The sequence below is a fragment of the Hesperophylax consimilis genome, chromosome 15, assembly GCF_061612785.1.
Source record: "Hesperophylax consimilis isolate HC1 chromosome 15, BYU_Hcon_1.0, whole genome shotgun sequence".
Classification (NCBI taxonomy): Eukaryota; Metazoa; Arthropoda; class Insecta; order Trichoptera; family Limnephilidae; genus Hesperophylax; species Hesperophylax consimilis.
In genome coordinates, this window is record NC_142850.1 from 15722915 (window position 1) to 15749149 (window position 26235).

At 32.8% G+C, this 26235-nt stretch overlaps 1 protein-coding gene across 8 annotated transcripts in view; it reads right to left on the reverse strand.

Annotated features, from left to right (window-relative positions):
* Dys (Dystrophin) overlaps nt 1–26235 on the reverse strand; it is a 1264777-nt gene that overhangs the window by 726380 nt on the left and 512162 nt on the right. For 7 of the 8 annotated variants that reach the window (XM_089640243.1, XM_089640244.1, XM_089640238.1 and 4 more), the window contains 2 exons: nt 6224–6292; nt 4105–4316 (listed from right to left, as the gene is read on the reverse strand). In XM_089640243.1, coding sequence (XP_089496369.1) covers nt 4105–4316; nt 6224–6292 — 281 coding nt within the window. The remainder of the gene's footprint in view (nt 1–4104; nt 4317–6223; nt 6293–26235) is intronic. The other variant, XM_089640239.1, reaches the window with a different exon arrangement.

A 26235-nucleotide genomic window follows, 5' to 3' on the forward strand; every position in this document is an offset into this window, starting at 1 on the left:
AGTATTGATATTAACATTGCGTGATTTTTTATTTGATATTTTACCAGCGTCTTACTATAGATATTAACATTGCGTGATTTTCTATTTGTTATTTACAAGTCCTTACTATTTATATTAACATTGCGTAATTTCACATTTGATATTTTACCAGCTCCTACTAATATTAACATTGCGTGATTTTACATTTTCTATTTTACCAGCTATTATCAATTGAAATTACATTTATTAGAAGATTTTAAGACTGGAGAATTTTTATGAAATGACCTTAAAAATCTTGGAAATTCTTAGTTGTTTACATTTTATCACATTTAGATGTTTACAATGTCGCTATGATTGTAAAGTCGAAATGTTTCTGACTTTATTGATATAACTGTATAAAATATGGGTTTTAAGTTTAGCTCTGAATTCTGTCAAATTCCAGTCTGTAACTATAATAATTGGTGTCACATAAGGACATGGGTAAGATAATTTAAGTATGACTCGTTAAGGACTTGTCTAAAGCATTACAAAATGTATAGCCTTGAGAAAGAATGAAAATTTAGATTAATAATGATAATTTTTTGATCCTACAATTTGCAAATATGTGAAACAAACACGAAATCAGAGAAAGTGATGATTTCACATTCAGCGGGAAAGAATAACCTGTTATTTCCCAAATTATACGCGTTGGTTCGCGGCGCAAAGTTTGGATTAATCCGAGATATGATCGCGTGCAAGGGGCGGTATAGAACAGCAAGGAATATAATATATATAGTAGGCTGTAGGTTCCTAGTTCCTATAGGCCTTAAAGGAAATCGCCAAATGGTCGGCGTCACGTGATCTCTCACGTAGCTAAAATGGCGAAAGCTCAGATTACAGCATATTAGAAGAATTGATGTTTCCGAAAGCGTTGCAATATTTTTTGATTCCACTTCGAGATACTGATAAACGTTCAGGAGCAAAACAAATCAAATAAGATCAGTCTCAAATAATGATAGTCGAATATTAATATGTCTTGAAATATGGTTTCTGATCAAATCTGAAAGGCCAGATTTTCTGAACCTTCGTCTATCAAAGTGATTCCCTTAAGAGCATTGGAAGCACAGTGGAGGACATTAATAGGCAAAGGAAAGGGAAGGATGAGAATGTTCTGACTAGTCCACGAACTATCCGCCTCTCTAGAGTATCTTCCTTAGCAGATAGTATACACTGTCTATAAAATCAAATACATTATAATAATCATCAAACGTACTAATTTTGGCTGTCTGTGATGATGTGCGTGATGTAAAATAGTCCTCACGTACAACAAACTGAAATTTTCAAAATTGGAACTGTAAACTTGAATGTGTGAATTTAGACAAGCCTGTTTATCTAATTATTAATTCTATTTTCGAAATGTGTATTTCTATTGTTTAAATTTTAAAGAAGATTTTTCAAGATCACAAACGGTATTCATTCGAAAGGTAAATTTCTGACGACTCTCTAATTTGTTAACAAAAAAAAATAATATGTTGTGAGAATTAACAAAAATTATTTTGAAAGGCAATGAATGATTCTGAGGCAAATATTTTGTAAGTACTTTCAGCTCCACAAATCCTACAATTAAAATATTCCGTGATTTTTCACGGATTCGCAATAGTAGTATAATAATGACATAAAATTTTGTATTGTGCAGTTTTATTTTATGCGACTTCAAGTAAAAGATACATGTATGTATATCGTCGACAGTTCGTGTTTTTTGATAGAGAGAGCCTGGTTATATTATTCTGGACGAATCTACATTCATATATTTTTTATTGACTAACTAGCTGATGTGTACCAGGCGTTGCTGTGGGTTATTCCAAGGAGATCGAAATATACCATCGCGTACGTTTTTGTAGACCCTTTTAAGATATATAATAGCAATGTAAGTGCCCGAAAATATTTTATTTAGTCACAAAAAATCGTCATTTCTCTACTTTCTATAAATATAATATGAATGTATTATAAACATAAGCCTTCCGGGAAAAAATATCTCTAAATGATAGTGAAAACAAAAATCAAAATCCGTTGCGTAATTTAGAAGAACTAAGCTCAAAACAGACAGACGCAGATAGCGACTTTATTTTATACTATTTAGAGATAACATCGTTAATATAATCGGTCTCAAATCGTGTTTAAAAACAATATTTAACATCACAAAACTACGAAAATAATATACGTAACTTCTCCAGAGCAAAACTGTTACAATATCTGTTCACCGTTTTTCTGAAAACGGTGAACAGATATTGTCAGTAACTGTATTGATCAGTAAAAGCTGACGAGCGGAAAACTCGTATCATTGACAACAGCTGATGTAGGTAGTGAATAAATAACATCGTATCAAAGACAGACGATAACACGCAGCATCCTGAATGTAAACGAGGTTAAAATGATACCGGAACGAGAATTTGCGCTGATGCATTAATAATCATGTCTCTCGGCTATTGGCACCGTCACTCAAAAAGTTTTTGGAAATTTAAGACGCTTTGCGCATTATGTCACAACGCGAAGACGGCGAAAAGCATGTCGTATATAATATGTAGATAGCAAGAGAACGATATATGTGTGAGTTGACACAACACTCAACCCATCCGACAAAGCGAACAACTTTAGTAATGGTACTATAAAATTTATGGAATCAATTTGTAGTGTTACAAAATTGAAACATGTTTGAAAAAGCAGAATGGAGGAGATTTGGATAAAACCGTCCGATAAAATAATTTGAAAATAAACATGATCTAATCAACAGATTAACGGAGAGGTATTGAGACATATATATCAGGACGATGTAATTAATGAATAACACCTACAGTAAATATAAACAATGGGATAGTTCATATTTTTTGTTAAGCCCCCGCATACACAATTTTTACCGATTAATAACAAGTTTCTCGTTTAATCTTTAGGATTAAGTTCCAACAAAAAAATGTTTTTTTTTAAGAACATCTATACAATTGTTACGCCGAAACGTTAATTATATGAAATTCACTCGACAGAAAAAAATCGTGAAGTAAGCTCCAAAAATTATTAAAAACACATTTTTTCCGTTAATATGTTATAGGCGTGAAAAAATTCACAGTGTAACTTTAAAAGCAACTATAACATTTGTCGAGAGATTTTTGCTGTATTTAATACGAGTCGTGTTTTATTAAATTTTTTTTAACCATTTGCGCTTAATTATTATTGTTCTATTAATATTACCGTGTTCCCTTGAACATTCGTATTTACATATTTCCCTTTCCAACCATCTTTGAACACTTACTACGGGGCCGTAAGTTGTGCGTGAAGAAGGGCTAATTAAAAATTTAAAAAATTCGATATTCGCAGATCTCCGGATTTATGTCAACAATTTAAAATAATGCAAATTTTTAACATTTGTACAGGTTTTGACCATTTTTCGCCGAAATACAAAATTTGCTATAGTTTAAAATCAAATTAGTTTCCGTGAACTTTAATAGTGTTCGAGATACAGCTATTTTAAGCAGTTTTAGCGGTTTTAACTGGGAAAGCTGTGAAATACCTACCCGGGGTTCAGAAAATGCAACTAACCCAAGCCTAAGTTACTTACTTGTTTTGTATATGATAATTTTATTATTATAAACGCCCGGGTTGCCGGCAATTTAAAAAACAATATTAGTGTATCGGAAACATTGTATTACTTCATTGAATTAAAATTTTATATTTCTCATTATCAATAACACTCTTAATTTATAAATGAAAAAAAATTTTAATGTGCAATTAAGAATGAATCTGATGAAGTTATAAGCAAATCTGCAGAAGTTAAATTTTTAAAAAAAAGTTCCTCGGGGTAAAAATTTGGCTTTTTAAGACATGTAAAACCCAAGGTCTGCTGAGGACTAGACCTTCGTCATGTACGAACATAATAAAAAAATCAGAATTACGCCATTTGATGCAAGGTAACTAACTCCCCTTGAGTGATAAATTTGCTCTATTAAAAGGAATACCCCAATTAAAAATAATGTGATTTCGGTAGCATCCTTTGCAGCCATATAACCGCCTCCTGCCACTTGGACAGCACGAATCTACCAAGCATGCGAGGTACGTATTACTTTGGGTCTATCGATAGTAATGCATGAGACGTACCTTCTGCTCCCTCAACTGCGTCTCCAGGATGTCCGCCGTGTTAGCGGGCGGGGCCATCCTGTCCAGGCGCGCCTCCATCCTCTGCAGCCAGATGTCCGCCTCCTGCCGTTTGGACTCGTATCGCTGGGAATCGGACAGCATGGCGTCCAGCTGGGTCTTGCGCTGCATCACCTTGCTGTTGGTCTCTTCCCAGTGCTCGCGCAGTTTCGTCACTAGAAAGGAAATCTCAATTAAAAACAGAAATAAAGAATCTTCAATTTTACAAGTAATGAAGACGTTCCCATTATGTGAAACATATTTTATTTAAATAAGGGAGGTTGGGTTCACAACGGGGAAGATCGTTCGGAAAATAAAGGTACCTAAATCACAAAGACAGAATAATATCACAAATTTAAAATTCAGTTTTAATGCCATTTTCCTTAACCCATTCAAGAGTACTCATTCTGGGACTATTTTTTTTAAATATATTGTGAGCTAGACGATGTTTACAGAAGAATTAACGAACACATACATTTTATAGAAAAAAATATTTGCCAATTAAGAAAACAAACTAAAATGAATATTTTTTATCACTGATTTCGAAAAAATTAAATCTGTTTAAATAGCTACGCTGAAATTCTGAAACCCCAATTTTGTTATTCTGGAAAATGAAAGATTATGCTCATAAAGCTTTGGTTCAACTCTGTTCAATCATGAAATTTAAAATCAAAACAGCAATGAAACAAATCAAATATATCAAATAATAATATCAAACATGTGAAAAAAAAAACAAAAAAGCTATAGCGATCATAAAATTTCAAACATGTGAAAAAAAAAACAAAAAAGCTATAGCGATCATAAAATTTCAAAACAAATATTAAACTTTTTAAGGCCAAAAAAACAGATGGTAAAGTGCATCCAAATAGTGCAAAAAATGCGCCACAAAAAAAGGTTCATTCAATTGATTACTATTCAGGCAGGAAGGAAAATTAAATATTAAATTATTATTTAATTCAAAAGCCGAAAATATATTTCATGCATCACAGTATTTAATAATTCGCAAATATTTATACTCAGTTGATGTACATTCGCATTCACTCATATTAAAATGATCCTAAATGCATTTCCAATTAATATTTACATATGGTGCATAATGTACAAGTAATGTTAGTCATTCTATATTTCAATTTCATGCCCAACAATGAGAGTGCGTTTCCATAATATTATAATAAAGAAGTATACAGGTTCCAAGAACGTACAAATATACAATAAAGAAACCCTCTTCTTTTTTAATATTTAAATTATATTGTTTCAAGTTCTTGCGAGTGCATTATTTCCATTGTCAAATGTGTAGAAAAAAGTTTTATATATTTTCTTCAATAATATTATTGTTATTTTTTGTTTATACAAATTTGCGATCTCAAAACCACCAAATATATTTTTTTCTTCCACTAGCTTCTACACAAATAAATATTAATTTCCAATAAGGTAGATGCTATAAGTAACTTATTTCGACAAGAGATATTCTTAAGCGTCGAGTATTGATCGCCCTGAGAATCAAAACGTTGTTTGAAACGACTTGTTTGAATCGATTTTTAACGATTAGGTCATCTGAAAAGATAATTTTCGAATACCCCTACACCATCTACTATCTTTCCCTATGCTTACAACCCAAAAAATTGAACGTTTTAAAATAATTTGTCGAGGCATATAAATAGTTTCCCTCTAAAAAATTGTGGTGAAAATTAAAAATTCACTCTTTATTTTATATTTACAATTTTATTTTAAAGTTATACCTACGTAAGTAATATGTAAATGTTTTTTTTTTTAAATGGATGTCTCCGATGATGAATATAAACAATGATTATTAATGTTGTCGAAGTATGCAAAACGAAACCAGCCCAATGTTGTTATTACAATAATGTTGATGATCGGACTGTGTGTGTTATATTGTATGTTGTATTGTACAGTGTTTTGTTTGTTAGGGAGGGTGTGAGTTATACACCACCTCAAGACACTTCGAGTTAAGTAACACCGTGTTAAGTTACACCTTGTGATGGGCAGGTAGACGTGAGTAGTGGGAGCGTAAAAGCCTTTAGCAAACACCTGACCCCTACCCACTGTACTTATAATTTTCTACCTTTAAGGCAAGACCTCAAATGTAACAATTGCGGGGTGGTAGCATGTTCAGGAAAGCCGCTTATAGACGCTGAAAAAGAAAGTTTATTTAAGCAAATGTTTAGGTCGAGTTAGGTTACAGTGTGCAGATGGTTAATAAAACAATAAATACACATACCGTATCTAGTGATTAATTTTTGGGTTATCATGCCATGTTAAGATTTCTATCAAGGTCAACGGTTCGGACACTGAAATGCTCTCCGAAACGTTGTCTAAAGTAGGAATAACAAAAATAAGTAATAACCAAAAAAAATAATCACGATAATTCTTTTGGAGATGAAAATGTCAAGGTCATGTTATTGTGTCAGAACTCCATTAAAATTCTTAAAAAAATGATAAAATTACACCCATAAAAATCAATTTTATGATAGGTAAACATGTCTGCTATATAGAAATGTTGATCTAATGGATACTTGGGACCGGTTGTTTCACAGAATTTGAACAATTCATCAAATTTATAGGTTGATTTTCAATTTCTGTGAAAGTTCTATGCAAGTTCGGTTATTACTTCAGTTTTGGGAAAAAACTGGTCAATAATAATAGAACATGAATACAACTTGCACAGAACTTGAATATTAACTTTGAATTTTGATGAATTGTTCGAATTTTGTCAAACAACCCGTCCTAAATATAGAATATCTTAGGATTAAACATCGTGAATTAAAATTAATAAAAAAGTAAGTCTCAAATCTAAATCAAAAATATTGAGCATGGTCTGATTAATGATTGTGTTATATTTATCACAGTCAACATATAATATTTATAGGTTAATACACAATAGTAAAAAGCACTTAAAATAAAATATTAATAAACTCATTTTAAAAATGAACTACAAATAGTTAAATAATATTAGATTTGTATTTGATGGAATTTTATATAAGTCATCAATCGGTTATGAAACATCAAAATAATTTTTAAAATGTTGCAGTCTAATACAATAGATACATCAATCGTCAAGTGGTATGAATGTATGTACGAGTTCAAGTCTAGTACGTAAGTCTAGTGACGATCACAAGTACGTAATAGTTCAATTATGTACGAGTAGGTATTTTAAAACGTAGAAAATACGATAATTAATTAATTAATAATAAGTAATTAATTAAATTGGAGATAACAATAAACGCGGTCTCACCGTTTTCGTTGTAACGCGATACGGGAAAAGAATGAAAACATTTTTTTAATTGCTGAAGAAAGGTTTGATGATTCGCGTGGCATTCGTTAACTCAGTATCAAATAACACGTTGGAGATTTTTAAATCAATTTTCAGTGGCCAACACACACTATGGTGCTAGGCATTTTTAAGTATTTAAGATTAATGCAGTTATAGCAACAACAAAAAAAGTAAGTATTTTTAACAACCTAAAAATTTTCTTGCATGTGGTATAAAAAAGTTTACAAAAAATATATAAAATTTCTTTTAATTCTTTACATGGCAAAATTTATTTTAAGATGATGAATTATACATCTCAAGAACTAGAGCGGCCGCGAAAAAATAAAGAGTTATGTGGTATCAGAATATTAAAAACCTCATGTTAATGTTACCAAATTGCACAAATTTTTAAAAATTGTTTTTTAGGCGTTGTGTTATCAATATTCTGAAAGTCCAATTATTTAAATGTGTTTAAATATTAAAAAATAAATTGCAGAAGATTTCAGTGTATCTGTGGCAATAAAAAGTTCTCTTTTATATAGAAAAAGTATAAAAGGTAATGTGAAAAGTTTTTTTTAATAAAATACAAGCTTGCTGAAACATATTTTATGTCAAGTTCAATTTATTTATTTATTTTATAAAAAATTTAAAAAACTTCATTATATTTTTAATAATTTGGGTTAATTTATATATTTTCAATACAGAAAATTTAATGCGAAGGTTGAAAGAAATTTAAAATAAATAAGAAAGGTTGCAAAACAATATTCTATTAAAAGTTTTTAATGAAAGGTGAAAACAAATTTTAAAAAGTTATAACACACAAAGGCATAACTTTTGTAACGATGCTTAACACCTTGAAATGCATTCAGCATAACATTAACAATCAGAAAACTAAAACGGTAACCAGCAGTAATAAAAGCAGCGAGCCAGTGGCTAACTTTGAACATTCCTGGAGCAACGGCGCTGAAATCACGTGTAACGGCCCGCATAACGAACGCCGCGCCGTTATGGCGACCTGTAACGAGTAACGACAAGTCGTTTTAAACGGATGAAAGGGATACAAAATGAAAGGGACCGCACACTTACACATTTGAAATAAAAACAGTTTTTCTTTCTTTTCTCCTAGCTTAGAAATTATTACCTTTCTTTTTTCTACTAGCTAATGTCATACAATTTATTAGCACACTGCATTGAATTATTTTTCATGTGTATTATGTTTGCGATCATTGGTTATTGGGTTGCAATTATTATTATTTTATTTATTTATTTATGAAATATGTGTTAAAATATTATCAACCTGTTGATGTTCTAATTTAACATTAAAATAATTCCAAAGTATCGCATCGTAAACAATGAAATAGGTGCGGATTTGACAACATTTTAATCCTGTTTGGCGATATTTTAATTTACACATTTTCAGCTTTCTATTTGGAAAACAATATCTTTCCAGCAATAAGTTATAATACCGAGTTTGGTTCAGGACTTGAATGGTGGGTTAAGCATTATTTTCACTTTCAAAAAATACTTTTCAAAAGTGAAACGCATCTTGATAGTAAAACTTATTTACTATTTATCTAGAGAGTATTTTTGGGACATATCAAAATAGTCAGGATCTAAACTGTCACATGTCTGCTGTTCCCTTCCGACTGATAATGTCACAGATACCTTTATCTAATTGGCGGCTTTCGGATCATACATACGTATTGAAGAACAACCAAATACGAGAAAAATTAAATTAAGACTTGGTTATAAGCGTTCAAAAAGAAGAAAAAGTACTTTACTGAAAAAAGTACTGTTTAAAGATTGAAAGGGAAAAACGAACGATGGAGGGAGCGCGCAACAAAAAAAACGAATTTAATAAAAAAAAGTCCCCCTGTTTTTACACTGTACAGACAGGGGCCTGTTGTAAGAAGTCACATAATTATTTTTTGATAAAAAAACTGAGTTAAGGAGCATTTAATAATACACAGTGATTTTTTTCGTACATATACTTTTAATAACAGAAGCAGGTGTGATTTATTTTTTATCGATTGCATCTCATATTATTACTTTTCAACTCGGCATCTGAGGGAGATATAACGATGGAGGGAGCGCGCAACAAAAAAAAACGAATTTAATAAAAAAAGTCCCCCTGTTTTTACACTGTACAGACAGGGGCCTGTTGTAAGAAGTCACATAATTATTTTTTGATAAAAAAACTGAGTTAAGGAGCATTTAATAATACACAGTGATTTTTTTCGTACATATACTTTTAATAACAGAAGCAGGTGTGATTTATTTTTTATCGATTGCATCTCATATTATTACTTTTCAACTCGGCATCTGAGATAGAGATTATTTTAAAAAATAACATGTAGTTTTTTAAGAGCTTAAAAACTTTAAGTTCTCACGAAAAATATGTTACGTATATGTTTGTAAAAATTCTGAATTTCGGGTCTTTGTAATAATGAATAATTCCTGTGCAACTCGACAGAGCAGATCGATTCGAGGGTACGTTTCGAATTGGCGTAGCCTCCGTTCACGAACTGTCTACAGCACTACGGCGCGGCGTAGCGGAGGCTTTATAAACTCTTCGTCCCGTCGCACGTAGCCTTCGTGACAATTAAATTGTAGCCTCGCTCGAGACCGGCATATAACGAGCTTCAACACCCAGAGATCCGCATTTAACGTAATACCTTAAACTTTACTTTGGGCTTCAAACTTTTGAGCGAGGATTAATTTAGCGAGAATGCAGTTTTACTGTATTAATAACTGCATGCAACACTACACGACAATATTTAATATTAAAATTCATTTCCGTTTAGCGTTCGTATATTCATTTAAGGAACATAAACAGCTTAAATACTAATTTAAAATATTGAAGAGATTGATAAAATATAGACCAATTTATTGATAATGTTCACAGAGAGGTTGAATTAAAAATATAAACTAAGTACCTAATGAATATTTTAAAAAACTATGTGTAATAAATACATACTGCTGAGGGGATGTTGTAAAACAAAAAAATTACTGTTACCTACTCACTAAAAAAATATTGAATCTCTGAACGTGGCGTTTACAAAGCTCAAAGGTTCCCAAACTTTATGAGCTCCCTTTTGCCTTAGTTTTTGTGAGTATCGACCTTTTTTTTTGTTCAAAAAAATTTAATCAATAAGCCTCTTCTAACACAAAAGCACTAATCTAGCAAAACCAATTAGTCCCACGCCCAGGATATTTATATTTTCATCAATGATAATAAATCTAAAATATGATAAAATAAATTATTTTAAAAATTAATTAAATAAAAACCGGATTATTGGGATCGACTAAAATTTAAGTATGGAATCCTTGACATAGTTTATTACGGATCGTCTGCACTGACATTGGAGTAAAAATCAAGATATGATAAAAAAAATCCTTAAGTTGATTGACATTGAGCGAAATCTTTATTGGTTAGTATATTATTGTTCGAGCTTTTTCACTGAAAGTATTTTTTTTACTTTAGAGTGATCGCTTAATTTTGAATGGTGAAACCTGGCGAAAATTTACGATCAGCATCATAACTCTCTAGATATAATACAGATCCTAGTCGATAAGGATTTAATATTTATATAAGTAGACATTAAAGCATTATAAAAAAGGGATTATTTAGCACTTCAATAAGGTACTGCAGATAAAATTATTTAAAAAAATATTTTGCATTACATTTCAAATCTGTACGTGACATCAAATAATCAGTCTGGATTTTAAAACCATCACGTTTTACAATAAAACAATGTAAATCTAAAAAGGTCTCCGGGATAAAATTGATTCCAACTTTTAAAGGCAGCATTAAAAACGGTATGCGGGTTTCCCCAATCATAAAATGTATCTGTTACCCGCAACAAAATATTCAAAAGCGATAAACGAGAAAAGTCGCCCGAGCTTTCGGGTGGATATTGGAAATGGGTACTAGCACTAGCTCAACTTGGTAACTTGTACTGAGAACACGAAGCTTTGAATAAATTTTCACCGTTTTCATTGCTTCACGTTTAACGTGTTTGACGGTCAATAAAGAGTCGTCACGCAAATTTCGTCTGATAAAACTATCGCCTTTTTAACACGAAAACAATATGAGAATAATTTCGAATGAATTCATTCACGAAATAAACTGTTTCAAATTGCCCTGAATAAATAAGACATTCCACAATATTTATGATCTTTTGCTGATTTTTTTACGATCTCGAACGATTAGTTACTTACTAACTGATCTACTTTAGCTCTGTTGAAGCCTTATTTTCTTAGGCTTACTCTTATCAAAAAGACTTCTGACTTCGAAGATAATCTGCAGATTTAATTATGTTTAAATAAAAGTTAAAGGAGTCCCAACTGCTCCGACCCGTCTGAAGCCCAATTGGGTATGTCGTGAGATCAAGGTAGTGGATAGAGGAAGGGGATGGGAAAGAGGTATATGGGGAAGTACCTGACTTTTCAGATCTGGTCACCAAACACACACCAAGTCATTTTGTTTTATTTGAATTCGAGATAAAAAATTTACCAAACTGGCTCGGAGGAATTCAGAAATTCATAAAAATGGACTCGCATAAGTGTTCTTGAATCTGAGCAAATCTGTATTATTAATAACTTAACCTATTAAAAATTTACCGAAATGATAATCCACTATGAGGAATATTGGAAATATGATAAAGGAAGCTGCTATAATCAGAAAAACAGACCAGTGTAAGAAAATGATTATATTATGTTACGTTTATGAAATTAAAGAAAAATGGTAGAACCTGCAGACAAGCTGACTGACTACTTTTTTTGTTTTTATTAAAATTCTAGTAATATCAATGGGTTAAATAAAACCAATAATAAAAGCAACATTTCAATTCTGAATAGCGATATTTTACCAGGGCGATACTGAGCGTATCTTCCATTCTATAACCCGAAAATATTATCAAACATAATGATTTCGGTTGTCTGTGCGAAGTCAATCCTGCGTGAAATTTGGTTCAGTAAAATCAAGTTTGCTTTAAATTTAAGTGTCGTTTTAAAATTGGGAACTGATGTGTGAAAAATTCGCTACCACGTAACTACCTACGAAGTAACTACCTAACAATATTTTAATAGAAAATTATTCCATATAAAATATACAACTTTCTAATTCAAAACCAATGCTTTCTTCGTCAGGATAAACTCATTTTTTTATTTAAATTAAAATGACAACACAAAGTGATTTTGCAATTATTAAAGAAATTTTGTTTAATTGCCATTTCCAAAATTGGGACTGACTGTCGAGAATTCATACTATCCCGTGATTTTTCACTTTTCGGCGCTACTGCAAAATATATTCTTAATGACAACAATTAATTCTTAATTAACAGCACAAGACAAATAAATTTTTTAAACATTACTTGAGCACGTTGGCATTGTGGACCTATAATAACATTTAGAATCCTGCCAATATCGCCCATAAAATAGCATTCAAGAAGAATAAAAAGATAAAAAACGCAAATTTTTCGACCTCGATTATAAAAATTGAAATAAAATAAATAGACAACTAATAAAACATCGAGTAAATACACAAAAATAGAAGTGAATTTCCTATGTTTGTAGCAAAAGCTCGTAGGTATTTTTAACGTGCTCCATAGTGTACAATGTGCTGTAGCACACACATAAACTCACGCAACTAAAGCTTTGAAAGCTTTTACGTACTACCACATTCAAACAAATAGTATGTAACCGAAACTCGTCAACATACGTAGTAAAACTCTCACGTGCATCATGAAAAACAGAGGCGGAGAATAAAAAGCTCAGTGGGAGAGAGCGAGACGGAGTCATACAGACTTGAAAGTAGTAAATAACATTATGATAATGTGACAACGAAGTAAACACCAACATCTAAACGGGTTGTTTGAGTTTAACTATAAGTGTATGAATTCAATGGGAAAATGTATGAGAGTGGAATTCACGTGGTCTCCGGTTACAGTATTTTGGTAATCGATACAATATTTTCTGTAACGGTTCAATTTGATTATTCAATTAGGATTTAGCTAATTTGTTGGTGCAATTATTTATTACTTTCAGACCAAACAATACTGATCCTGTGAAAATATTTAATATTTATACATCTTTTTTTCTACACAGGAGGCCCTGGGAAAAATAATTTTCCCCAGGGCCTATGTCATCTTTGGGTATGCTGTATGAGGGGTCTTTTAAAAGGAAAGGATGGAGAGGAAGTTCTGGTAAGGAAAAAGGTATGAAAGGTGGATAGAATCTGGGGGAAAATATGTACAGGAGAGACGGGACATATGAATCCATCCCTCCCACGGCAGTGCAAAGCGTTGGATTGTGAGAGTCCAGACGGAGAGGTCAAATGGTCCCCTTCAACCGGCCTCTCCCTACCAGGCCCGCCACGCTGTTGGTGGGCAGATGCATACGCCGCCAAGACCTGAACAAACCTTACTTACCCCACGAACCCGGACACCTGTAGTCACCATTTAGCGAATCACTTGAGGTGACTTAAGGCAGAGGTGTTTATTTTCCAATGGATAGTTCCTGGGGCGGTGGTACCATTACCCACCTCCTTAATTGCAAATGATCTTTATTACAACTGTACCGGTCGGTGGCCGAGTTTACATCGCGTTTAGGTCCCACCCAGTCGTAGTGTGTTCAATTCCTCGGCAGGCTAAGTCCTCCATCACAACACAAACAACATTTTCAGCTTACTGTGGTGGTAGTAGGAGATTTTCAAATATTGTCAGGTTATTCGTAACCTGAGAATGTATGTCTTTCTTTAAAAAAAAATCCAGTGTTGCAAGGTTCAAACAATTTGACAATTCACATCACAATTCACGTGTCTAAAAGAGTGCATAATATACATTTAGAAATCCATCAATATATATATCTAAATTATACAAATGTAACCAATTCATGATACTATGGCAAATAAAACGATGTTGCGGGTATAAATCGATTATTTCAAAGTGTCAGGAAAGATTAAACGTATCTGGCTGCAGAAATGTTTATAGGATAAAGTGTGGAGTGATAATTCAAACAATCTCGCTTTATTTAAATTGATACAAATGGTGAACAAGCTAAAAGTATCCTTGGTAGTTATATTTATAGTTATATTGCGAAGTAAACATTTTATATGCTTGGCCAAGTATCGTGAAGTTGTTAAAATAGGTTAGGTTGTTAGGGACTATTACTTTAAGCTTTGCCTTCTGTGTTATGTTTTTAACAGTTACTTTATAGTTGAATGGGTTGTTTAATTGGTTGAAAACGACAAATGCAGAGAGTTTCATTGCGTTATTTTTGGTGTAGAAAAATATCGAGAACATACTCAGACATCGATTCAGTGATAAATAGCATGACTACGGTTCACATTTCGCTAAGACCAAAAACAATTAAACCTATCGCAAATAGACAAGAGAAATAAAATCAATCATAATGTTTAATTATAGAAATAATGTTAAATTATTAATGATTTTTTTTAAAGGGAATGATATTTTGGGATTTTATTACATCAATGAATGAATTGTGACACAGCTGCATCTACCAACTTAGGGATAGTTATCTATTCACGAGCACATTAGAATTCAACAGGAAAAAATAATTTATGTAGCTCTTTAACGACTTGCAGATTACATGCGACGCATGACCTAGACAAGTGTCAGCAAGTATTAAGCAATAGTTGAAGATCAATGCAAAGGTCCGGATATTATTACGGTCACAATTGATTTCGTTTGCCTTCTTGCTTCTTAAAAAAATATTTGTTGGTTAAAAACTATCCAGAAAGCTAAGAGCGCGTTCCAAAATCGTGATAATATATTCGTAATTTACTAAAAGTTTATCTGGAAACTTGTTAATACATTCGTTAAGGCTTACAATACCGTTCTCAACTCAATTACGAATATTTTTAAGAGATTCTAAATTAGTTATAACAATTTTGTTTCGTTCTACGTATTTCAATAATAAAATACAAAACAAATTTGAAAATATTATATTAGTGACATTTAAAGACGTAAACGTCGGAAGCTAATGAAATATTGAGTGAATTTAGTTTAAAAATACATTAAAAATTTCAAATGACAAAAGTTCGTTTGTTACGAGAATAAGGGGGTTCATACTATGCTCATATATTTAGGTTTGTAGGTTCTACAAAAATTAGCAAATAGCTATATTCAACACTGATAATACGATGACTCCCATCAGAGTAAGATAAACGAATTATTACATCAATACATGCCGCCATTATTGAAAGCTTTCAGCATAAAAAACCAACGGAAAGCTTAACAGGAAATCCGAAAATACTCTTTGTGGGAACGCGAATGAGATAAAAGAATTGCACAATGGAAACTAATGCGAGTTTATTTAGAATCTGGGATAACAAGGAACACGTTTTACGAACTGAAATCATAACAATAGCGGTGTTGATTCACTTCAGACGAAATTATTTCATTAGAGCTGTTGGTTGTTTGAAATGGAATTAATAAATAATGCTGAGAAAAAATCTGATAAATAAACCTTACTCGACGATTATTTTGTTTTTAGTCCTGGCTGTGTTTTTTCGTCACTCTTCAGATAACATAAATAAAGAACGCAAAAAGATATATATGTTGTACTTCTGAACTTTTGATTCGTTGTGGAATTCCACTGTAATACACTTTATTGATTAGTATTCACTTTTTAATGATTGTAAGCCGTCTCAAAGGGTTAATTAAACTACTAAAAAGCAAAATCCATACAGCCAACAATAAAAACAATATATGACTTATTAAAACACGATGTGGACTATGTCATAATCTGTGTTCGTAAACAGATGTTATAAAGCAGTCACATATTGGCTTGCCACAAATAAATACAATATATATTTTTTGAATTGTACATATATTGATTTATAGTATAATTTTCAATGTCAACAGATTTGAGATTTGAGATTTTCACGGCCAAAAATATTATTTTGGGGTATTATGCCGTGTTGCTCTACCTTCCCTTTTAGCCAAACTTTTGAGAACGGCATTGCAGAGTCCATCTTCAGGACAGATGTGTAATTGAAGATTGTGGTGAGGCATGTGCTTATGGCAATCTTAAATTAAATAACTATCGTGATAGATACTGTAGGGCTGTACGATATGTTGGCAGAAGATGAGCTAGCGCAACACGGCGTAATACCCAAAAAAATCAAGATAATACATTGCGTACAGTTTAAAATTTAATGTAACCATCAGATTCCCGCAGAACGAAAAAAAATTTAAAAAATGTTTAAAACTTATAGGTACCTAAAGTAGGTACCTACATTATCCTTGACTAAATTCTTCACACAATTTCGAAAATGACACTTAAATTCAGGCCAAATTTGAGTTTATTGAACCATATTTCACGCAAGACCTAACGCACATCACAGACAACCGAAATTAGTACGTTTGATCATTTCAATCAATTTATAATAAAATTCACTTGAAAAAAGCGAGTAAAATGACGTAGGTAATATTAGGTACACATGATCAAATGCTAAAAGTGCACACCGTGCCAACAAATATAATTATTATTTTCCTTGATCGACTCATAACTTTACTTTTACTTTTTTTTATAAAGCCCTATACGATATGGATGAAATCCGTCATCTATGGTCAGTTAAAGATGTACGCGAGCACGGTCAAAATATGATACCGGAATACGGTGTTGCCGGCGTTTTTCCATTTGCATTTCCAGTATCTATCTGCGTATCAATAGTGCGACCGTGCTAGCTAGATTTCTACCAAATCATCGGTAGTTCCTCCTATCGATCCGATATTGTAAAGTTATTAAAATAAACTGGCAGCACTGGAGATATTTGAAATTCCGAAACATCAAACGTCATACAGTTACGAAAAAATATTAATAAATTGGGAATTTCGAATTGAAATACTAACCTATTTAAATATTTATTGGCAGTCCGTATTTACTTTTTGGCACTAAAAGGGGAGTTAATTAGTTAATGAGGTCTTTATTCACAACCAGTTAGCTGAAAAAATATCGGTTCATTGGCTCGAACGGATTTTTCGCCGCGTGTACGAATTCTTTCAATTCTCAAGAGCTTAAGCCAGTAATTATATTTGTGTAATGCTAATGAAATTAAATACTTAACACATCGTTCCATCCATTAATAAACCAGCAATTTTGCATAAAGAACTACGAGAAAAAATTGCGTAGGTATATTAACAGTCCACTGAAAATTAATTGACAGCCAAGGAGCCGCGTTAGATTTGGCGGGCTTTTTTACTATCGTCATTGACAGTGCTCGCGAATATTGCTAACTGACCATAATAGATCACGAATTCAGCAAATGTCATATTGACATATGGCTTAATCGATCGTCCGTGCTAGACCTCCCAATATATCTCCCCAATCGATCTGTCTGTAATCATCATACGTTGAAGCGCCTTTGCTATATATCCTCTAACCTATTCCCTCTACCCTCTACCCTCTACCGTCTACCCTCTGTTACCCGTGGATTATCTGTCTGATTAGCGAATGTTTGCTTTGGATAATTGCAGACCGCGCGTACCGGTCCATTAATGTGTTCCTGAAACCCGTAGGAGGTATGGGAGGTATGGGCGCGTAGTGTACACAGGTCAAAGTTGTAATACAGAATAATATAACAGTATTATCTATGTAATATAGATTGTTGGACTAGGTAATCGTATATAATAGAATGGTATAGAAAAGAGTACGGAGTCTATCAGTTGTTAGAAATTGAAGGATACTACCTAAACTATGACTGGCAGATTTAATGCCATTGATTAGTGTATTGAAATCAATATTATTTAATGGATTACAGCAGACCAGTGAAAAATCACGGAGTAGTCTAAATTCTAAGTTAAAATTGTGAAAATGGCTAGTAAAATACTATATTACACAGGCAAGTACTTACTTTATCGCTCTTTTAACTCTGAAACGCATAACCAGTTTCATTCTTGAAAATGAAACGTAAATTCTAAACAATACGAGTTCATTCAACCAGAGTTACAATCACAGACACACAACCGAAATTAGTATTGTAGATTGAATTAAGGGCGTGATGATATAAAAATTATGTAAAATTCAAATTATATGCAGGAAAATTGCAGTTATTCTACATTAATCGAAAAATTCAATAGATATCCTATATAAATATTACAATCGGTTTTTTTTTTATAGTGAATACCTCACAAGAGTCCCAACTGCTCCCGTCTGGAGCCAGTGAGACTATGGCATCCCCAATTGGGGGATGTGGTGAGGCTGAAGGTAAGTGGGGAAGGGAAAGAGGAAGGTGGGGAAGTTGGGAAGGTGGGTTGGGCGTATTCGAGACACCATCTAGTTTTAAGATTGCATACATATTCGGTAAAAACTTTTTAATGACACCAAAAAAATGTAGCAAATAATAGAAGATAACGTTAGCAATTGTTTCGTCAATGATGAACTTATTTATGATTATGCCGCTCAAATGTTACTTAAACCAAAGCTCTGAATAAAAATCAGGGGAATTATATGCGCAGAAAATCTCCGAAAGAATTTTGCCCGTTCATATTTCAGGTCGTATTTGTATTCATAACTTATTTACGTCAAGTTACGAAGGTAAAATGTAAATCTGGAAAAGGCATAAGACGTTTGAGGCGTTCCCTGACGTCTCGTATTCCAGTACCTACGATTGTTTCGAAGAGCAACTTGAGACTTTGCGCAATCCTCTTTGTAAAAGTACACGAATTATGGTGGAATACTTATACACGGTGTCCGGTAACTCGTAGTACAATCGGGAAACTGGTGAATCTACACAACACAGAGAACCCAAAATAAAATCTGTCTGACAATTTCGATTTTTTTTTGTTAGAAAGCATAGCCTTTTTATTAAATATGACATGTCAGCAGTTGCCTAAGAAATTAACACATCGACGGAAACTAAGATCTCACATATAGTAGTTTTCGGTCTGGGTGCCTCGGAAAGCCTTCATCAAGAAATGGATCGAGAATATATAAATAGAGATTTAAATAAACCTGAGGTTTGCCTTTGTTATTTGTAAAGGATTGTTACGCCCACATTATTAAAGGGTATACTTATTTACATACCTAAATAATTCTAGTGGGGTATTCTATACTAAGTTAATTGCATAATAAGGCGCGTGAAAATCATTGAGATATAAACCCGTATTGTTTGGGGAGTCGGGTGAACACATTATATTATTATCTGTTGTTTAGTTAGGAAAACCAGAACTCTTAGATGAAAAGGGTGAAGCACATGGATGAAATTAGTTGGCATCCCAGTATTAAAAATTAGGTTATTTGAACGACCCTTCGAAATATCATTTAGTAAGTAGTACCTTGCCCATCACAAGGTCGGTATATCAGTTGATCTTTATCCTCGCTTAGTTGTAATTACGAGTTTCGCACATAACCCATATACCTACTTGGTTTTAAGCGTAGATATCACCAATAGCAAACGTTTTGCGTAATGATATCAATAGAGGAATGTGTTTCTGTAAAAACAAACCGTTATCACGATGTTTATTTTTACGTGGGTTTAATTTACGAGTTGAGTTTTGATAACGTCCTCCACATCAATCAGCATGGTGTCATTTGCAAAGAACCTTATTATAAATAGTAATTATTTTGCTGTAGTCAGTATATTATTCTTGAAATTATGACAAATTAACCGCTGAAAACGAACAGTTCTCACATTGGAACTTTTTGCATCTCTCTTTTATTGAAAGTATTGGCGTACATGTCAAATTTTTCATGTGTACTAGTACTAGTACCACAGCGTCTAAAAAGGTAAATCGATCCAACAAGCCAAGGATAAAGCGGCTGAATTAGCACGATTAAATTTGAGCGAAGATTCATGTACTAAGCGAGCATAAAGAACAACTGTTATACCGCCTTCGGACATTTTTCAAAAGATAATTTTCGAGATATTTCACTCAAAAACAAAATTAATAATTAATAATTGACCGGTCGGTGGCTGATTTCACATCGCGTTTGGGTCCCACCCAGGCGTAGTGTTCAATTCCTCAGCTGGCCAAGTCTTCCTTCACAACATAAGAAACATTTTCCGCTTACTGTGGTGGTAGTAGGAGATTTTCAAATATTACCAGGTTATTCGTAACACGGGAATGTTTGTTTTACTTTTGAAAAACAAAATAAAAATTATATATTTATATATAAAGTTCACATTTATGCCCCTAGAATAACAACAGTTATTAAATTATTTTTTTAGAAACAAATAGTAGATACATAGATAACATGAATAGTAAACAGTTTACAAGGTTTTAGAGATTATTACAAGGTTCGGTAAAAACGACATGTCTCTATTAAATATCATAATATGGTAAGTGATTACATAAATTTTATCGGGCGGGGTTGGTTCATGCTAGGGAATGATTGTAGGTAAAGATAACGATAAAAGAGTTTGTTGCAGCCTTCGTTTTGTTGTTTAAAATAGTTTGGTGTATAAATTAAATGATATCTTACCTATCCTCGAAATAACTTTATATCATCTTTTGTTTAATCAGGAAGGCAGTATGTCCAGGCTGAATGTGAATGGTACCATTAGGAAGAGCGAGCGAGATTAATAAATACTTCTAAATCTGGTTAATATTCCCGACGCTGATATAATGAACACTGAACACCAAACACAATCATAGGAAGTGAAAGATGGGTATAAACAGTATCCAAGGCGGAATACAATGTGGAATTTTGCGGAATTATTAGGATGTAAGCTTCTAACTGGTAATTTAAGAGGCTTTACGAGTAAGGAAAATAAAATTTAATGACAAAAAAAAAATATATTATGTGAGGTAAAATAAGACTTTAAGGGACGTTCAGAATATTTATAACAATATTGATTTTCGAAACTCTACCATCGTTCAAATAGAGATATATTATTAGCAGAATAAATATCAACTTGTGGACATTTTAAGAAAATTTTGATAGTAAAAATAAAACTGTTTCGTTCGTAAAAGATAGATATTATATAACTTGTAGTTCTGCGAATATTAGACCTCACGTTCAAAAAGGGATGTTTCTATTTTTCTATTATCAAACTATTGATTATTATAAGCCAAATTATTGGACTCAACTCTTCACGTTAGAAAGAACGCAACATGCTACATAATGGGTGAAATTTAACTAAATATTCTGCACCCGATGAAAAGGTACTTGCAATACATAATATTATCACGAACAATATGAATAGGGGGAAGAAGGAATTGGGGTGGCTGAAGCAACCGTAGCTTGATGTTATGTAAAATAAATATAGCCCTAGGGGTGGTTATTCGTCTTGTAAAACTCTTGCCTTATCTTGAAATGATTCAAAAAATAAAATTAGAATAGGTAAATAGTAGAAATTTACGTTTGAATATCTTAAGTTTCAGGTTTCCGTAATAACACTCCATTTTTTTACTTTAAACCTTGTTTAGGCCTTGAAATTAATTTCTGTACATTTAAGTACATTTCTGTCATTGCTACTCGTATATGTGTACAATATGCTCTCCGTTTGCAGTGATTTTAGTTAATGGGATGGTTTATCGTTAATAGAATATTTGTCCATAAAGTAGTCAATAAATACATTTAATTCAAATTCATGGGAATTAATTAAAATAATAAACCTTTTTAAATCCCTATTAAATAAAAATGTAACAAAATATTTCAAAACCTAAGGTTTTCATCAGGATATAAAGAATACTAAAAAGTAAGACAAGAATAAATTAAGTTATTTTTGTAAAAAGTAAATAAATTAAATATATAAAATTATAAAGATGTTCCGTTAAGACGCTTGTCAATTGTTGCTGCAGCACACTATTAGCTTGATTCGGTCCGACCAACCAAGCCGGGACACACTATTTGTCTCCACGTTTGATTGGCACAAAACACGGTGCAATCGAACGCATCTAGCGTTAAGAACAAAGCGATCAACCTCCATATGCTCAACATCTGAGCGATATTTACTGAAATTAGAACTGCTGTAAAATACTGTGAAACATAGTAATGATTACGAGCGGTGTCCGCCGTTTGTGCAGTGATGAAATGTCACAGTAATCAGGGTTTTAAATGAGTCTTCCATCAATTTCCGTCGTCTCTACTCGTAATTAGAGATACCGCCGTGAAAAGCATTCCATTGCGACATATTGGAAATTATCGATGCGGGCACCGTTGGACGAGAGAATCATCAAACCTACAAGTGTCGAAATCTTACGATTACTTTGTGTGTTGGTTGGGTCTCCCTAGAACAGAGAGAGGATAGAACGCATTTCTCTGCCCCAATTACGGTGACGCAACCTACAGCTTACAAAAGAAGTTATTGTGTTTAAATGACAAAAACTTTTTAATAATTAAAACAACATAATCGAGGAGCAATTAAGATGGTTGCCTTTGAGGTGATTTTTGTTTTCGTTAATTTCGTCGATCAAGTTTGGAACATATTAATTTCCCTTGTTAGACACTGACTAAACATGTATTCTACTAGCTACGTAGTGGGAAGAAACCCGGATCATCAGGATTTAAAAATGCTCTGTCAGAGATCCTGGTGTACCTGCCTTGCTGACAACTTAATTGGCCCACCTGTCAATCATGACTCAAGACCCCTTCCTCCGGCCCACCCAACCGCCGTCAGGGTACGTCACAAGCAAGCGTGGCGCCCTATGTAACAATCAACCGGTTCAAAGCAGATCACAGTAAAAGCGTTAGAACAAGATACATGAAACTGTGTGATGTCATATCAAAAGGAAAGGCAAGACCTTTGATCTGTATAATAGAACAAGATATCTCTAGTTATAAGTCTAGATTCAGGAACAAGTCTCTAATAATAACGAGCGATGAACGTGGGCCACAAAATTTCAAGAATTTTTCAGGCTGATTTGTTCACACTTGGGAACGACTCGTATGGTCTCACATAAAAAAAAAACAAAATCACCAAACTTTCCTGATCACTAGACCAAAATTCCTACCACACTTCATTGAGTTCTGATATCGCTCCGCAATGTTTCGACATCCATTCTGATGTTTTTTCAACCTAAGATTTATGGTTATGCGCCCCTGAAGCCTGTCTGCTCATTAGGTACATCACTACTGTAAAGCGTATCACATTTGTACGTCGCACACTAACTCTGTGTGAAACTTGGTACCTACTACGGTAATGATTTATAATAAATACATAACACAATATGGCGTACGAAGTAATGCACCAATTTCACCAAAGTAGCACTAAATCAGGTACTATGTATTTATATTCATAGTTTATGTTTCATAGTTTATATTTCTATCTATATATATAGTTGTTGTTTTTACATTTTAGCAGTAGTTCAAGAAATGAGCGCGGTGTATATTCGTATTGTCGTATAATATAATTTGTTCTGAATTCATGTTTTAATTCAGTGAAAACAATCATGCACATAATTTATTACACATTCTAGTTACAACGCTTACCTCATACTCTGTAAATTTTAATATTTTATGTTACCAGGTTAATTCGGTAAATCCGATTATAATATATGCTACCAGATTAATTTTTTCTACTTCTCACAAAACAATGTATGTGTACTTATATTTATTATATACATTTTCTTTATTACACAACTTAGTTTCAGAGAAAAATGAAACTTTTTTTTGGTTTTTGTTATGTAATTATGTACATTTCAGTAATATTATGAACTAAACATGTCAATTTGTCTGTCCTAGAACGGGAAACTTTCCTAGTTGGACAGGCAAAGCATCCAATATGTAATATGTACTTTCTTTTGATAAATAAATAAATAAATAAAAAAAAAAAAAAAAAAAAAATCTATGTGTCTCTCTTATTGTTGTGGTGAGAAATGTAATCTAAACGGTGTTAGAAAGAGAAAACACAACGCTTTACATTCAAATCTGGAATTTAACCACAGAAGAAATAAAATATGCAACTTAATGAAACCAAAAGTTTCCGACAAACCAAAAAAAACCAAAATGTGAAAAAAACGTAAAAGATGTGACGTCTACATTTTGAAATATGTATGTAATCAAAATTGTACCACCTTTTACATGTAAAAGCCCTTTGGGCGTTAAATAAATAAAATAAATGTATTGTTATATATTTTATCGTTATCAGCAATTTCAGTTAAAAAAACGTAAAGTTAGCCATTTAAACTTTTTACTAATACAATTTCAAAAAAAGTTTTTAATTTTCGGATACGATAGAAGTATTCCATTTATTTGGATTTTATTGCAAAGCGGAAATACTCAGACCTTCTGAAAGAATATGTTCGAGGCCTGAGTAGCTAATAGTTATATGATATATTATTTTATCAGACCGGTCAGTTGCTGAGTTGGCATCGCTCTTGGGTAACCCAGGCGTGAGTTCGATTCCTCGGCTGGCTAAATCCTCCATCACGGCAAAATCAACATTTTTCTTTCTGTGGTGGTAATAAGAGATTTCCAAATTTCAGGTTATTCGTAATTGGAATTTTGGTCTTTCTTTAAAAAAAGTATCTGTCATACATTTTAGAGTGTTAAAAGTGTTATTTGAGAACCGACTCTTCCCTACACACGCGTATTTTTTAATGTCTGGTAATCATCATAGAATGAAGGTTTTATGATGCCTGTTGTAACAAAATTAATAGAAATTTCGTGTTTACAGAAAGGAATAATTGTTGAAAATGGAGGCAAAACATTTTAAATGTACCTAAGGATATTTCACTAACAACTGAGCTATCGCAGCAGCCTTTCGATTCTTGGTGTCTTTTCAATACGTTTTGTGAAATTTGATTTTGCGGTTCCATGATAATTCAACACATTGAAAAATTAACATACCTACCTACCTTTAAAAAGTGATGGTCACCAAAAGCGATGAGAAAAACTAACCTGTGAACCTAACCTACGTAACCTACTAAACCTAGTTTCTGTTTCACCACTTTTCGTGACTATTTGTCACTTTTCAAATGTGTGTTGAGTTATCCGGTTATCTATTTAGCATAAAACTCGAAACAGATTTAAAACAGCCGTTATTCGACAAAAGGCCAAGATTGCAAAATGAGACCAACGTTATTCAAAAAAAAATCTATTGGTTTCCTGCCAAAACGGTAAACTGAAAAACATTTTGAGCGTGATATGAGGAAAATAAAAGTAATAAAAAATTAAGAAATTTGAACGCAAATCATGTGCCTGAGACGATAAACCCGAAAAACAAAGGCTTATCGGACCTAAAGGATTAACCTCCCTGTCTAACGACGGATGACGTCAAGGTGGACAAAAGCCAGGCAGTTTCACCTGAGGGGCGGTTTACCCCAGCCTGCAATAAAACCCCGTTTCACCCTTAAAAACTTTCAAATTAGACCTCTGCATAATTCAGTACCAGCCTTGTTTGACAAACGGAGTTTGGACAAATTTTGCAAAGTGAATGTTATTAAATTACAGCGTTACCGCGAGGTTATTAATGGGCGTGATTCATCGTTGTTGCCCTGTTCAATTGGCGGATTCATAATTTTAGTTCAATCTGTTGTAATTTAATACAAAATATCGCCCAGTAAATATAATTTCACCCAAATTTTATGCATCACTAAGCGTAATTTAAACATTTAAATTAGTTTAATTATTAACCTATTCTAATTGAGTAATGTTCAGTGAACATTGTTCATACCTCAACTGGTTTGTGATGTAGTTTGTAGTTTATATTAAAATATGTATCAAGTTTATATTTATTAAATGAAAATAAATAACTTTGTTTAAACCACTACTTTAATAAAAATTATCTACTTGTTTCAGAACCAAAGGTTCCTACACCAGTACAAAACAAAAATTTGAAACAGAAAAATCAGAAAAAGATACGGTCACATCTAGGATTTGAACTCAGGGCCCTTGTTTTGCCGGGGCACGGT